At 41.8% G+C, this 12852-nt stretch overlaps 2 protein-coding genes across 4 annotated transcripts; one reads left to right on the top strand and one right to left on the bottom strand.

The window, feature by feature from the left end:
• Nucleotides 1–50: 50 nt before the first annotated feature.
• On the bottom strand, nucleotides 51–8445 carry man2b2 (mannosidase, alpha, class 2B, member 2). 3 transcript variants are annotated; one of them, XM_077545008.1, is made up of 19 exons: nucleotides 8246–8445; nucleotides 8025–8171; nucleotides 7183–7288; nucleotides 6952–7124; nucleotides 6762–6877; nucleotides 5623–5800; nucleotides 5355–5553; nucleotides 5063–5253; nucleotides 3713–3878; nucleotides 3506–3642; nucleotides 3021–3298; nucleotides 2757–2948; nucleotides 2436–2679; nucleotides 1285–1395; nucleotides 1022–1214; nucleotides 794–913; nucleotides 608–720; nucleotides 415–532; nucleotides 51–330 (listed from the first exon to the last, which is right to left on the bottom strand). In XM_077545008.1, the coding sequence occupies exons 1-19, from the start codon at nucleotides 8372–8374 to the stop codon at nucleotides 227–229; spliced, it is 3015 nt and encodes a 1004-aa protein (XP_077401134.1). In that variant the 5' UTR covers nucleotides 8375–8445; the 3' UTR covers nucleotides 51–226. The 3 variants fall into 3 exon arrangements, with proteins under 3 accessions (XP_077401134.1, XP_077401133.1, XP_077401135.1); XM_077545007.1 differs by having other exon boundaries at nucleotides 3506–3645; XM_077545009.1 differs by lacking the exon at nucleotides 7183–7288 and having other exon boundaries at nucleotides 3506–3645.
• An 82-nt stretch (nucleotides 8446–8527) lies between these two features.
• smim20 (small integral membrane protein 20) lies at nucleotides 8528–10067 on the top strand. Its single transcript, XM_077544782.1, has 3 exons — nucleotides 8528–8707; nucleotides 8957–9013; nucleotides 9583–10067. Exons 1-3 carry the CDS (start codon nucleotides 8599–8601, stop codon nucleotides 9615–9617), a joined length of 201 nt encoding a protein of 66 aa, XP_077400908.1. The 5' UTR covers nucleotides 8528–8598; the 3' UTR covers nucleotides 9618–10067.
• Nucleotides 10068–12852: the final 2785 nt, after the last annotated feature.

Consider the following 12852-nt stretch of genomic DNA (forward strand, 5'->3'; position numbering starts at 1 on the left):
TGAGTTAATATAATAATAATAATAATAATAATAATAATCCAGTACCAAAGTGACCAAAATAATCCGTTTATTCAATGAGTCTCTGTCACAATACAATCATCATGGGTTGTTCTCAAAAACAAATAATTGTGGCCATGGGTTGAAGGCTGAAGCAAAACATTTAACATTCTAAAATAATAAAAAAATAATTTAAAAAATTAAAAACGGTATCTTCACAGAAGACAACTTAAAGATTCCTAGAGTTGAAAGAAACAAAGAAGGTTCGGATTTCTTTGGCTGAAATGGTCACTGAGAAGGGATCGTCTCCAAACCGCCTGGGGCTTCTCTTCTCTGCAACGAAGCAAAAGGAGGCATCATTTACGATGTCAAGTCATGTGCGAATCTTAACATCCATTATCAAAATGAAATTCTTACTCCCAGCTTTGTTATCCATAGTTCTCCACGTCCACCTCTGCAGGCTGCCTACATCCCAAATTCCTGTCAGAGAACGCTCCTCCATAGCTGACACCTCCCCTATGCCCCGCAGCACATCCTGTGCACACAATTAAATTAAAAACATGTCACCATTAAAGACTAATAGGAGCATTCTAACGCTGCTCACGATCACCTTCAAGTTGACGGTGACCGGCTTTGAAAGCTCGGGGTCTTCTTCTTCCTCAAACAGATGCATGATTCTCAACAGGACCCGATCATAGTCAGGCTCCGGCTGCACATTTTCACCTGAAATGCACATGAGCGCAGTTGTTGACGCCGGCTAGAAACTTGGCCGCTGAACTGACTCTCCGCAGCAGACCTGAGTGGATGCTGTAGTTCCAGCCGGGGATGCTAAGGCTGAGCAGGTGGAGGTTGGGCGGCAGCACCACGGCCCGAGTGTGAGGACTTCCTGGATGCTCCTTCTCCTTCCAGTGCAGCTCTACGACCAAAGTAAACAATAAAGTAGTAAAAATGAGCCATTCCGTCAAACTTCAAACCAAACAGGACTTCTTCCTGCAATTAGAAAAAATTGGCAGGGAGCTCTCACGTGGCAAGTCGATGGGTATGACGATAGGTCTGTGCTGCAGCTCTATCGCCTCCCTCTGGTAAATTTTGGAAGCGACATCCTTAGAGGCCAGCATCAAGCGCAGCGTAGGGCGGACCACCGAGCTATCGTTGAGGGTCAGGTTGTAGCCGAGGTTCCAGGGCAGGTTGTTCCACAGGCGCCTGTGGAGCATGACCTGGGGAGGAAAGGACAAATGGGAGGGAAGTAGTGTGTCTTTCCAAAGTCTACAGAGACTTGATGTCTACCTCGAGTTCTCCACTGGCTTGGCTGGACACGCCGTGGGCTCGGTCGCTGACCAGCACTAGCCGGCTGAGCTCGTCCTCTATGTAGGCAGCTCGAACCATGGGGAAATAATTCTGTTAAAAGTGGAGGAGTTATGTTGAAGTGATTTGAGGAGTTTCATTTGGACAACAATAGTGCTTTGCAGCCATCTTGTCGTATTTATATAAAACATTTTGACATGACATTCTGATTAATATTACATTTGTGGAATATGAGTTATGCAGCAAAATCCAGCCATTTTTAGCCATCTCAGGGGGCGGCCATTTTGCCACTTGCAACTTGTCGACTGAAGATGACATGACAGTTGCTCAGGGCTCAAGCAATGACAAATCACAGCTCACTTGTTTTCTGAAGCTGAGCTGTGATTGGTTGTTACCAGAGACCTGAGCAACTGTGATGTCATTTTCACTCGACAGCAAGTGGCAAAATGGCCGTGACCTGAAATGGCTAAAAACGGGTGGGTTTTGTTGCTTAATTCATATTCTACAAATGCAATAATCAGAATGTCGGGTTTAGCCTTGTGATTTTGATAAAAACTGCTGGATTTTGCTCCTTAACTCATATTCCACTAGTCCACTAACACAATATTAACCGTATTTGGACTAGTGAGGCTGCATAGAACATATTATTGTCGTGATTTATTTTTGGGGGTTGACTTCCCCTTTAACTCATTCACTGCCATTGACGGCTATAAACGTCAAAAATTCATTTGAACTATTTCTATTAGTTAAAAAAAAATTCCACTTCTGTTAACAAGAGTATGAAAATGTACATTTAGAACAGATATAAAAAATTGTATGAATCTTGCGTTAACTAGTGAAGTCATACGATTAATTACAATGAAAAATTGTAATCGCCTGACGAGATGATTATTAAAAATTAGGGGCGTCAAGGCGCTTAAATTTTTTATGCGTAATTAATCGCATGACTTTAATAGTTAACTCACGATTAATCACAAATTGTAAATCTGTTCTAAATGTACAATAAAAAATTCTAGGTTTTCATACTCTTGTTAACAAAAGTAGAAAAAAATGTTAAACTAATAGAAATAGTTAAAATGATTTTTTGACGTCTATAACCGTCAATAGCAGTGAATGAGTTAATTGAAACCTACACGAGCTAAAGTGTTGTTAGCGAACTCTCTATGCGTCCTCTTCATCATCTGGTAGCCATTGTTGTCCGTGTACAGCGTCCTCTCGCTCTTCAAAGACGAGCTGGTCCTGAGGACGACCTCGGCGTTGACGGGCAGAGGCCCCAGTGAATACGTCTGCTCCAGCCCGTGACACCGCACTTTGCTCCCGAAGCATTCTGGGACGCGGGTGACGATGAAGAAAGCGTAGTCGTCGTCGCTTTCATTCCTACATTTAACGGAAGAGATTGTTCGAAAGTGAGTGCATCAGCAGCTTGGGAGAAAAAGGCCGTTGTTGGGACCCACCTGTAGAAGTACTGCCTGATTTCAGTGATGATGTCACCAGGGACTATCTCCATTCGCACGGCCTCGTACGCCCGCACAGCTGAACCGTTGGCGCTGAAGATGTAGTTATCCGAAATGGGCCCCGCTTTTACGTCACCGTTCACGCGGTACTCCCAAAAATCCTGAGTCACTCGTACCCGTCTCTTGTCATGCCTGCCAAAAACACACAAGATGGCATATAGAAGGGAAAGAGATTTTTTTTTTTTACCACAGTGAGATGCTTACAGATGCGTGATGCTGTGTAGTAAATTTGTGTCCTGGTCAAACATGAGCTTGTAACACTCGCTCAGAACCGGCAGGAGCCTCCTGCCCGATTTCTTCCAATCCTGCACACTGCGTGTTTCGAAAGGAACCCCTCTGGCTTCGAAGGTGCTGCCACACTTGGACCTCACCGAGCACGGCTTCTCTGAGAACTTGATCAAGTACTTAATGTGCTGAAGACCTCCCACGTCTGCCAGGATGAACAGGTCGTAGGTGACATTGGACAAGGCGGACCTTTGGATCTGAAACACACAAGATTGAGCCTTAAAATCAAAATGGCAAACTTTTTATCTGTGAGCATGAGACTTTTTAGTGGGTCTTATCATGATAGGCATGCTAGCCAAATATCATCTTGCTAAGTGAAACAAAATGGCTGACTTTCAGTCCATTTTCAAGCTTCATCACTTGAGATTTGTTTTGTGTGTCTGTGCACAAATTATGTAATCTACCTGCGCGGGTACGGGTCGTCTTGACTCATCAAAGACTCGTGCAAACGGGAACGTCACAGTGACATTGATGACAGTCGAGATGTTCCATGCTAGCGGGTTGTAAACAATCACGTGTTGCTCCAAATCCTGCCGAGCACCTGCTAAAAATGATCCAAGAATGCCGTTAAAGCCCCTTATTTCGCAAACTACAGAAAAAAAACACAAGACCTGTTTTGTGGTTAATGGGGGTGCTCAAGATGTCAATGTTGTGCAGCAGCAAGAAGATGGCCGCCAGAAGCTCCTCCCCGCCCATCATGGCCTGCGTGAGATGCTGCAGGTACATGTCTGCTACTTTTGGGGACTCTGTGCCAGTGATGCCATCGTGGTGCTGGACCTAAAAACAAAAAACATTTATATCCTACACTCAAATACTATAAATTACTTAAAGCTGCTCTCTTTAACAATTTGCCCTAAAATATCTTTACAATAGCTTTTTCATTTGACCATTTATAACTGAAACACCTTAGCTGTTCACAGTAACTGGATTAGTGTTTGAATTTCCCGCCCTCTGTCTGCGGAAGTGACAGGGTGTGTGCATTTTCATTTTTCGTCAACAGGTGGCAGTAGCGATTTGAAAATTGAATTTTCTGCGTCCAGTAGCTTTAAATTGGGTTTGTAGGTGAAATGGCACCAAGTGAGTTGAAACATCGGCATGAAGGGAATATTTATTTAGTGTGTTCAAATATATTTAAAAAGTGTGTTTTAGTAAGCTAAAATGTATTTAAAGCATAAATTAGGCCACGCTATACGGTGTTGCAAATTTTCACCTATTGCAGGTTGGTCTGAAACACATCCCTGCAATACACAATATTTGCGAACTCACCTATTTATGGATTTTTAAAAATCTATTATTTATTTTAAAACGTAACTTTTTTCTTTTTTTTTTGTATTATTATTTTGGCGCTATCTTGTGGTATGTTAGTGTAAAGGACCTATGTTAAAATTAGTTGAAGGGTTTAATTTAGACACGAGTGCTTTTTTTGACAAAAATTGTGCTTTACCACCATCTTAGGCAATGAAAAATATTTTTAGGGGTGTCGGCTACTTGTGGATTTGTCTGTCATTTCCTCAAGAGTTGTCCCATCAAGGTATATTCACAAGAAAATGAGGTTTCCTACTATAGTAAAACGTAGGGATGTTCAATAGCACTATTTTCAGACTAATACTAATACTGTTGAGTAGTCACCAATACAAAAACACCCCCCCCCCCCAAAAAAAAGACCAATAGTTTCAAACTAAAGAAATAATTGTATAGCATTCTTCCTTTAAATTGCATGAAACTAATAGCAATTTTCAATTATTCCAATTTCTAGTTCCTGATTGTAAAACAGCCTTCAATAGGTGAACTCAAGTTGACCTTCTCTAAACTTTTAAATGTCCAAACTGTTCAGCGTTTTAGTATATTTTTACACAGCCCGTAAAAGTTACAGTGCATTTTAGCTTCATCCTGAAATTTCATCTGAATATCCCGCATTTTTTTGTGAGTAGTGTAAAACATAATATAGTGATATATTCTACCTCTGAGACGGCCCAGCGTAGAGCTCTTAGCTTATCAAGCGCCCAGTCTTTAGCGACAGGTCCGTCCGGATAGTTGATGCGGTACAGAGTGAAGAGAGTCTCCGCCGCATGAAGTTGGGCACTGGCTCGCCGCGACACCCCTTTTAGGATGTTCCGAGAGGCATAAAAGCCTGTCCACGCCTGGTGGGAGTCTACCAAAAATCCATTTTGAAAAAGGCAAAGGAGTTCATCAGGTCATTTTCACGTATGCTGATGCTATTTGAAGCGATGTTACGAGTGTTTTCTTTGTTACCTGTAGAATAAGGCAGGAAGTCTTCGCTCCCACGCACCTCCCATACGAGTTGCGCGTCGTGCACGGCTTGGAAGTATTCACCGAGCGTGGCATACTGGACCGTGACCCCAAAGTCTTTACTGTTCTTGTTGATGTAGTCCATTAATGGGTCCATGTTGGCGAACTGCACGGACGAGTTGTAGAACTGTTTGTCGCAGCCCTGAAAAAGTAAGTTAGTTTCACTTCCAGCTTCATGGAAGCAAAAGCGTCATGCTGTCATGATCATCACCCATGGCCACAGAACGTGGTTGGTCCGAAACCAGTCGGCCCTCTGCTTGATGTTCTCCACCATGGTGCTGGCGTAGGCGTGCACCGTCTCCTTGGTGACGGGCAAGCTCATGTTGGGGTACACGCCGTTTTTCGGGGGGTCGGGGAACAAGGCCACACCATTCCAGTAGAAGCCAGAGCTGAAAAGGTGGCCGTTATTTGCTGAAAAATCCCTCATTCGCTGTTTAGTATTGATAACAGGGATGTGATTTGACCAAAGTGAAATTATCTGAAAATTTAGCCGGGGGTCTGGGGGGCGCTGGCACCCAGCTAGGTCCAGGGCAGTGCCCTGGCGGGGGGACAAGGGGGACGGAGCCCCCCGGAGCTCATGGGTTTTCCGTGTTTTTAAGTACTTTCAATGCACTCACATGACAAAGAAATAGACAAAACAACAGCATAAATTTTCAATGTATATTGAACTATCCCATATAAAATGGCAGTTTTAGTCAACTCAAAATCAGTCACATTCAAAAACATTGGACTGCCTTTGCTTTTAAAAACTATCACTGAGAATATCATCATATCTAACTAATGTGATTACTAAGTTAACACATAAACAATGTTGAAGAGTTCAAATTTCATGAACAAATAATTGTATCATGACCAAATGAAAAGTAACTCATATTAGAGCATACCACAAATGTCTTTGTTATAGCAGAAGATGTTATCTGTCGGAGTCATGTGCATACACAATGAACTACTAAAAAAATAAAATAAAAAAATAATAATAATAATAATAAATAAATAAATAAATGAATAAAATCTGATTTTTTTTTTGGGGGGGGGAGATAAAAAAAAGCGGAATTCCGCGAATTAGCGGAAAAATCACATCCCTGTGATAAGTGCGATGTGCAGTCCATACCCCTAGATGGCAGTAGTGCCTGACCAATTCAATTCAGGCATTACAAAAAAACAAAACAAAAAAATCAACCTTTCCCCTTCCACACGCTTCGATCATTCTGCATGATGTGCGTGCACTCATGGTCAACCACAAGGCACTCTAAAGCAAGTGTATTCAGAATCACTACTCTGAGTTCCATTTACAGGTTATTTAAATGTTAATTATTTCGAATTTATGCTGGTAATAAATGAAGAGGCTACCTGTTAGAGAATGACAGGTAAGATGGCGTGCAGTAGCTGAATTGGTCCATGGTGTGAGTAAAGATCTGCTGCCGATCTTGCAAAGAGGCAGAACCTCGCCACACAAACTGCAATTTCTGTTTCACAACACAAAAAAAAACTGTTGATGAATCACAACTCAATGTGGTTGGTTACATAAGGCAGCGCTGACCTTAGTCTTCTGCATGGCGTCTTTCAGGTCGTAGTCAACACGGGAGATGAGATGAGCGTCGAACCCAGCCAGGGCGAAGAGCACGGGCATGGTGGCGGAGGCCCCGAAGGGATCGACACCCCACGAGAAGCGCGGACGCACGCCAAACGTCTCGAAGAGGAAGCCGTGGCCCTCTGAAATCATAAGTCATCGGTACTAATGTCTGACGTGGCGGGAAATGAGCGCCGCTACCTGTCATTTGGAGCAGCAAATCATCTAGATCTGTAACAGCTTCATCGGGCATCACTTGGCCGCCCAGGACGAACTCAAGTTGGCCTTCTTTTACAAGCTGCCGAACCTAGTGGGGATTGTTAGTAGGAGTTTTAGAGCGTCTTTGTCACATGTACATATGCACTTTGGGTGCATTTTTCCCAAATTAAATAATCTGTAAGCCATTTAAACTCTTTGGTATCATAGTTTGTCAAATATTTAGGATTTAAACTATTATTACAGCAGTACTTTTATATAAGTGAAACTCCAATGCACTTCAACGTAGTTCCTTGGCACACCGCGGTGCAAGTTGGTGGCAAAGCACTACTTTTACTTCTACTTTTGCAATTTATCAATGAAAATTGACACTATACTTTAAAAAGGTTTATAGTTACATATAGATGCGGACAACATAGTGGAAAAGCACTATTCGAAACTCCTCAACGCACTTTAACATACTTCCTTGGCACCAAGATGCCACCAGATGGTGGCAAAGCACTACTTTTGTCTAAACTCTTAGCTCCCACTTGTTTTTCTTTGTGGCGAGTTATCAAAAAGGGTATTGTATATAAATAACAGTTTTAAAAAAAATACTTTGTGTACTTAAGTACATTTCAGTCTGTAAATTATTACGTCTACTTAACTACGGGTCTTTCACCTTTTTCAGTATCTGTACAGTACGACCTCTCCCTTTGTAAATTACATCCAATTGTTTGTAACGAGCCAACAAAACAACACGTAATATTACAGACAGGTGAAAAATTTATTACGGTATTGCGAACGAATTTTGACATTTCCATGAATTCATTGTGCCAGCATCGTACTTGTTTCTTTTGGGAGCCCGAGGCTACATTATCCCACCACAGTCGAAAGAATTCCTGCTCCACGGCGATAAACCTGCGATTCCTATCCTTGGAAAGCTCCTCCACCACACTGCTGTACACGTTGGCTGCATAGGCGTGCATACTCTCCTGTGGATAACCAGTTTGTATTAAGATGAGTGGAGAAAAACAAAATCAAACAACAAAAGCCAACTCATTTCTACCTGGATAGTATACACCCAGCCGACATCCATATGACTGTGCGGGATAACAAATGTCTGAATTGGCTCGATTGCATCAGTCATTACATCTGAGTACGAAATCAAGTAAAATATGCTAAGTAAAAGTCGCATTTTTAATAAATATATGCTAATAGAATCAGGCACCGGTGCAAAACAAGCCCCGACTTTCGTGTTATTGTTGTGATGTGTCACGAGACCAACTACGGAAAGTCAGAAGGGGAAAAATAAAACCTGCGTTTTACATTGGCTTACCTTTGAACTCGGAAGTATTTACTCCAAAATTATGTACACTTGGAGGTGAGCATCTCTGACTTCTAGCCAAACAATCAAGCATAATGTCAAAAAACACGACAATAGCTTTTATATTTGGAGGGTTTGTAACAGCCATTGCTGCTGCGTTTTACCCCATTTTCTTCTACCCGCTCACCCATAAAAACGAGTACAGTAAGTAGCTAACAATTATTCCTTTAGCTTTTTACATCAAATTTCTGGAAACAAAATTCGAGACATTTTAATGTCTCGAATTTGGTTTGGACTTAACTGTTCTTTCCTCGAGTGTATTTATTCTCAACATCGTGGGTTACATTAAGGTGCATGCTAGCTCTCTGACTGGTGGAAATTAAAAAGTGGCATGATAAAATATTGAATTCGTGGAAAAATGCTTGAATTAACTATGTACCCCCCCCTCATCAGGAGAAGTGCAGAATATGAACCGGGCAGGAATCGAGCAGGCCGACGTGCAGCCCATCGGTAAGCACTCAGATGACTTATGATGACATTTTTTTGCGACCAAATATGCACTGCCTTTGTGATTAAACTATTTAATTTACTTGAACAGTTTTTTTTGACTGAGTTGAGGACCGAGTCCTGCCATGAATAGCAAAAAAAAAAAAATCGCCAGTAATTGATGTTTAAAAGGTTTGTTTCTAATCACATATAGATGCCCTAAAGTCGTGGCAAGGCTCTCTAGTTGTCACAATGAAACTTCTCAACTCGCTTAAACATAATTCCTAGGCAATGGAAACAAGGTAGAGGCAATACTTTAGTACAAATGAAACTTCTGAACTCACTTCAACATAGTTCCAAGGTACCACCAAGATGCTATAAAATGGCACTTAGCTTAGCTTACCTTACCTAATGGATCATCACAGTTAAGTGCTACTCATCCCAGATACAGAAACCTGAAATAAAGAACAAAAATGAATAACAGAACGAAAAAAAAAAGGGGGGGGAGTAGTAATTATTACCATCTGTTAACGTTAAAATGATCATCTATCACAGTTAAGAGCTGACGGTTCTTTTGTGTCCTCCCACCTCAGGTCTGAAGGTTTGGTCTGACCCATTCAAGAAGTGATACCCGATGGGTGTAGCTGGAGAGCGCTCGGCGTGAGTGAGCAAAGGATCTGACATTGTATTACTTTAGTGCGTTCAAGGGGACACAATGGAAAAGGGACTTTTAAAATGATGACAAGACAGTGATAGAGTGGTTGTGACGTCTGCCTCTTTATGAGGTTCAGAGTTGGAAGTCCTGTGTGGAGTTTGCTTTATTAAAGACTCTATATTGCCCATAGGTGTGAACAATGTGAATGCTTGTCTATATATGCTAGTCTAATTTACATCATCCCTGCCCCTATGCCGAGTTTCCCTGCCATGACTTGGAATCTTAGCTGGGCAAAAATCCATAGCCACTTTAAAGCCAGTACACTGTCTAAAACACAATTGACAAATGTATTGTTTGTATGCAAATAATCTGGAGTGCTTGCCCACCAATTAACAATGAAATTAAACAACTACAGTAAGTAAATCTTTTGCCATCTGCGTATTTCTAAAAATGTCTCTGAGCAAACCAGATTGGTCTATCATACTGGGGCTAATTTACATAATCCTGCCTCAATGCTGAGTTCTTTTTAAATGTCGTAAAGAGACAATGTGTAGAATTTAGTACCATCTAGTGTTGAATTAATAGAATGCAACAATCTAAGTTGGAAGCACGTGTATTTTGAAGTATGCACACTACGGTGCCTCAGAGAGACCAGACTTCGCAAGCCTAATACCAATTATTATTTAGCGACATTTTTCTCCTTTGGTTATCCGTAGCAGAAGGATGGCGGCAAAACATGGCAGGCCCCTGTAAGGCGCAGTGCGACCTATGTAACATAGACCTAGGATTATATAAAAAAAAATGTACATTGATGTGATAGAACATACTTTTTTTGCATATTATTGAAATTAATAGTGAGGTTTTAAAATAAATAAACTGTCTCTTTAAAAGTGTGCCCTATGTCAAATAGTTTTTATTCGATAGTACTTAAAAAAAATAACTACATAACATATTTAACAATTTCATTCGATGAAAATGTGAAAAAAATACATTTTATTTCAAATCATTTGTTTTGGATTACACTGAATTAATTCCAGCACCTTTAAGTAATTAGATGGATTCTTTTTTGGCATGTAGTGCAGTAGTTCAACTTTTTGCACAAAAACACCTTAAAAAAGTAATTTTGTTTTAAGCCCCTGCAATATTATGCAGCATGGACATTAACACTGCACTTAAGGAAAATAAAATATACTTCAATAACCATTCAATTAAAAATATATTGCGACATAAAAGTTCAATAAAAAAATAAAAAACATTGAATGTGCAAATGTACTAAAAAGATAAATACTACTGAACTAAGGCAGTGATTCTTTCTCATACCACAAGAGGACGCCCGTGTTAAACGCATGCTGAAGAAGGGACGCTTGTTCTCTTTTGTCCAGGGGAGCCCTTCTCATTGAAAAACAACAGCTGCTTCTTGGCGTTTTTTTTTTTTTTTAATTATTGGGGGTAGGCCCCACTCTGGTAAGCAATTGTCATGAATAACGAAATCATATTATATGACTAAAAGGGAGCACAAGTGTTCATGTAGGCTCAAAAGACGTTTACAGCGAGACTAAAAGCAGAGAAATTCCAATTCCGAAATTGCCCCTCCCCCCCCCCTTTTCTGCTTTTGTGGTTTCCTGACATTGAGCAGCATCCCTCGGAGGAAAGATGGATCCGAGAGGGATGAAGAAAGAGCTCAAGCATGTGTTTATGTTCCTTCGTGCACTTCCATCTTTCCGTGTAGCCTGTACTTAGGGACTCTCGGGCCCGCCGCCAGCCGAAGGGAGAAGGGCCGCTCTCCTCCTCAATCGACAAACAGCTCCATTGTTTATGCGAGCGTGTTATTGTTGGGCCACGCTCCGAAACAAGAGAAAACTCCAGAGCCCGGCCTGAAAAATTCCTCTCATTCCCCCGCTGGTGTTTTCCAGATTCCTCAAGCGTCGGCTCCCGCGAGCCGAGGGGGAAATTGAAGCGAGCGGCGAGAGGAAGGGAAGCGCATTCTTGAGGCGACGCGTCACCTACGCGCGGCGTACAGACGCACGCTCTGTGTTGCCTTCTTGGCCTCGCCAAGCTGTGCAGCGCTTCGTGCTTGATGACGTCTACGCTAGCAGCAGCCTTGTAGAAAGTAGCTGGAAGCGACTCGCTAAAATAGTTTGTGGAAGCAGTGCACTTAAAAAAAAAAAAAGCCCTGACAAATAATTTCAAAATAATATACATGATGTCACACCGTCAACCGTGAGAGCACATATGCATCTTTTTTGTTTGGCTGTTGTTGTCTCCCGATGCCACTGACAAACATCTATCTTGTAATTTTCACATTCACGTTCTGCATTTTCACAACACTGTAATCCGGCTTGTAATTAGCATCACTCTTTGAAGCTACCGCGGCTTCTCAGGACGCCATTGTCCAGCTGGAAGCAGCTCACTTGAACTACAATAGGTTGTCCAATAACCATTCATCTCGCATATTTGTCAATGTTTTCATCTGGTTTTAGGATGAAAAAAAAATCTGCGAGGGGAACAGGAGTACGTGGCTTGAAAAGTTTGGCTGCGGTTGAGCAACCTCCAAATGAGGTGAGCAGGAAATTGTCGAATGCGGCGTCAAGGTTGCCAGGATCCTGTCGCACGCGGGCCTGCGGCCGCATTTGGAACTGTGCAGGAAATGTTTAAGCAATTAGCCCCGAGTTTAAAATGTTGGAAAGGAGTTCTTATTTCCTCCGTCTTTTTTTTTTCTTTCTTTTTTTTTTCCGTTGCAGAGGAAAATCTTTGTTATGCACAGACCTCATCTTTCCAGTCTTGGAGCCTGTTCCACTGCAAGAGCAAAAGCACAGTTGAATTGTTTTGTTTTTGTTTTTTTTTCCTTCTTGAGGAACGCACGGTCCTGATGTTACCGGCTTTCAGTCTGCTAGCACGCTACATTTACGTTTGAGTGTCTGGACGTGAGCCTGTTCCTGTCTTAAACGTACAACTTCTATTTTGGCCTCCCTCTTCTTGCTGCCTGTGCAATTTAGCGTTTATTATAAAATTCTGCCATTTGTTGTCAGTTCTCAAAATGGTCTGGACTTGCCTGCTGGGTGTCTTAAGATCAGCTGACCTTTTGCCCCTTCCAAAGTGTAAGTACTCTAGAGGTTTTCCTGATGGTGGTCCCAAACTTTGGAATGAACTCCCAGTACACATTAGACAAACCCCTTTGTTGTCCGTTTTTAAAACCCGCCATAAAACC

Source organism: Vanacampus margaritifer, chromosome 15 (genome assembly GCF_051991255.1).
Source record: "Vanacampus margaritifer isolate UIUO_Vmar chromosome 15, RoL_Vmar_1.0, whole genome shotgun sequence".
Taxonomy (NCBI): Eukaryota; Metazoa; Chordata; class Actinopteri; order Syngnathiformes; family Syngnathidae; genus Vanacampus; species Vanacampus margaritifer.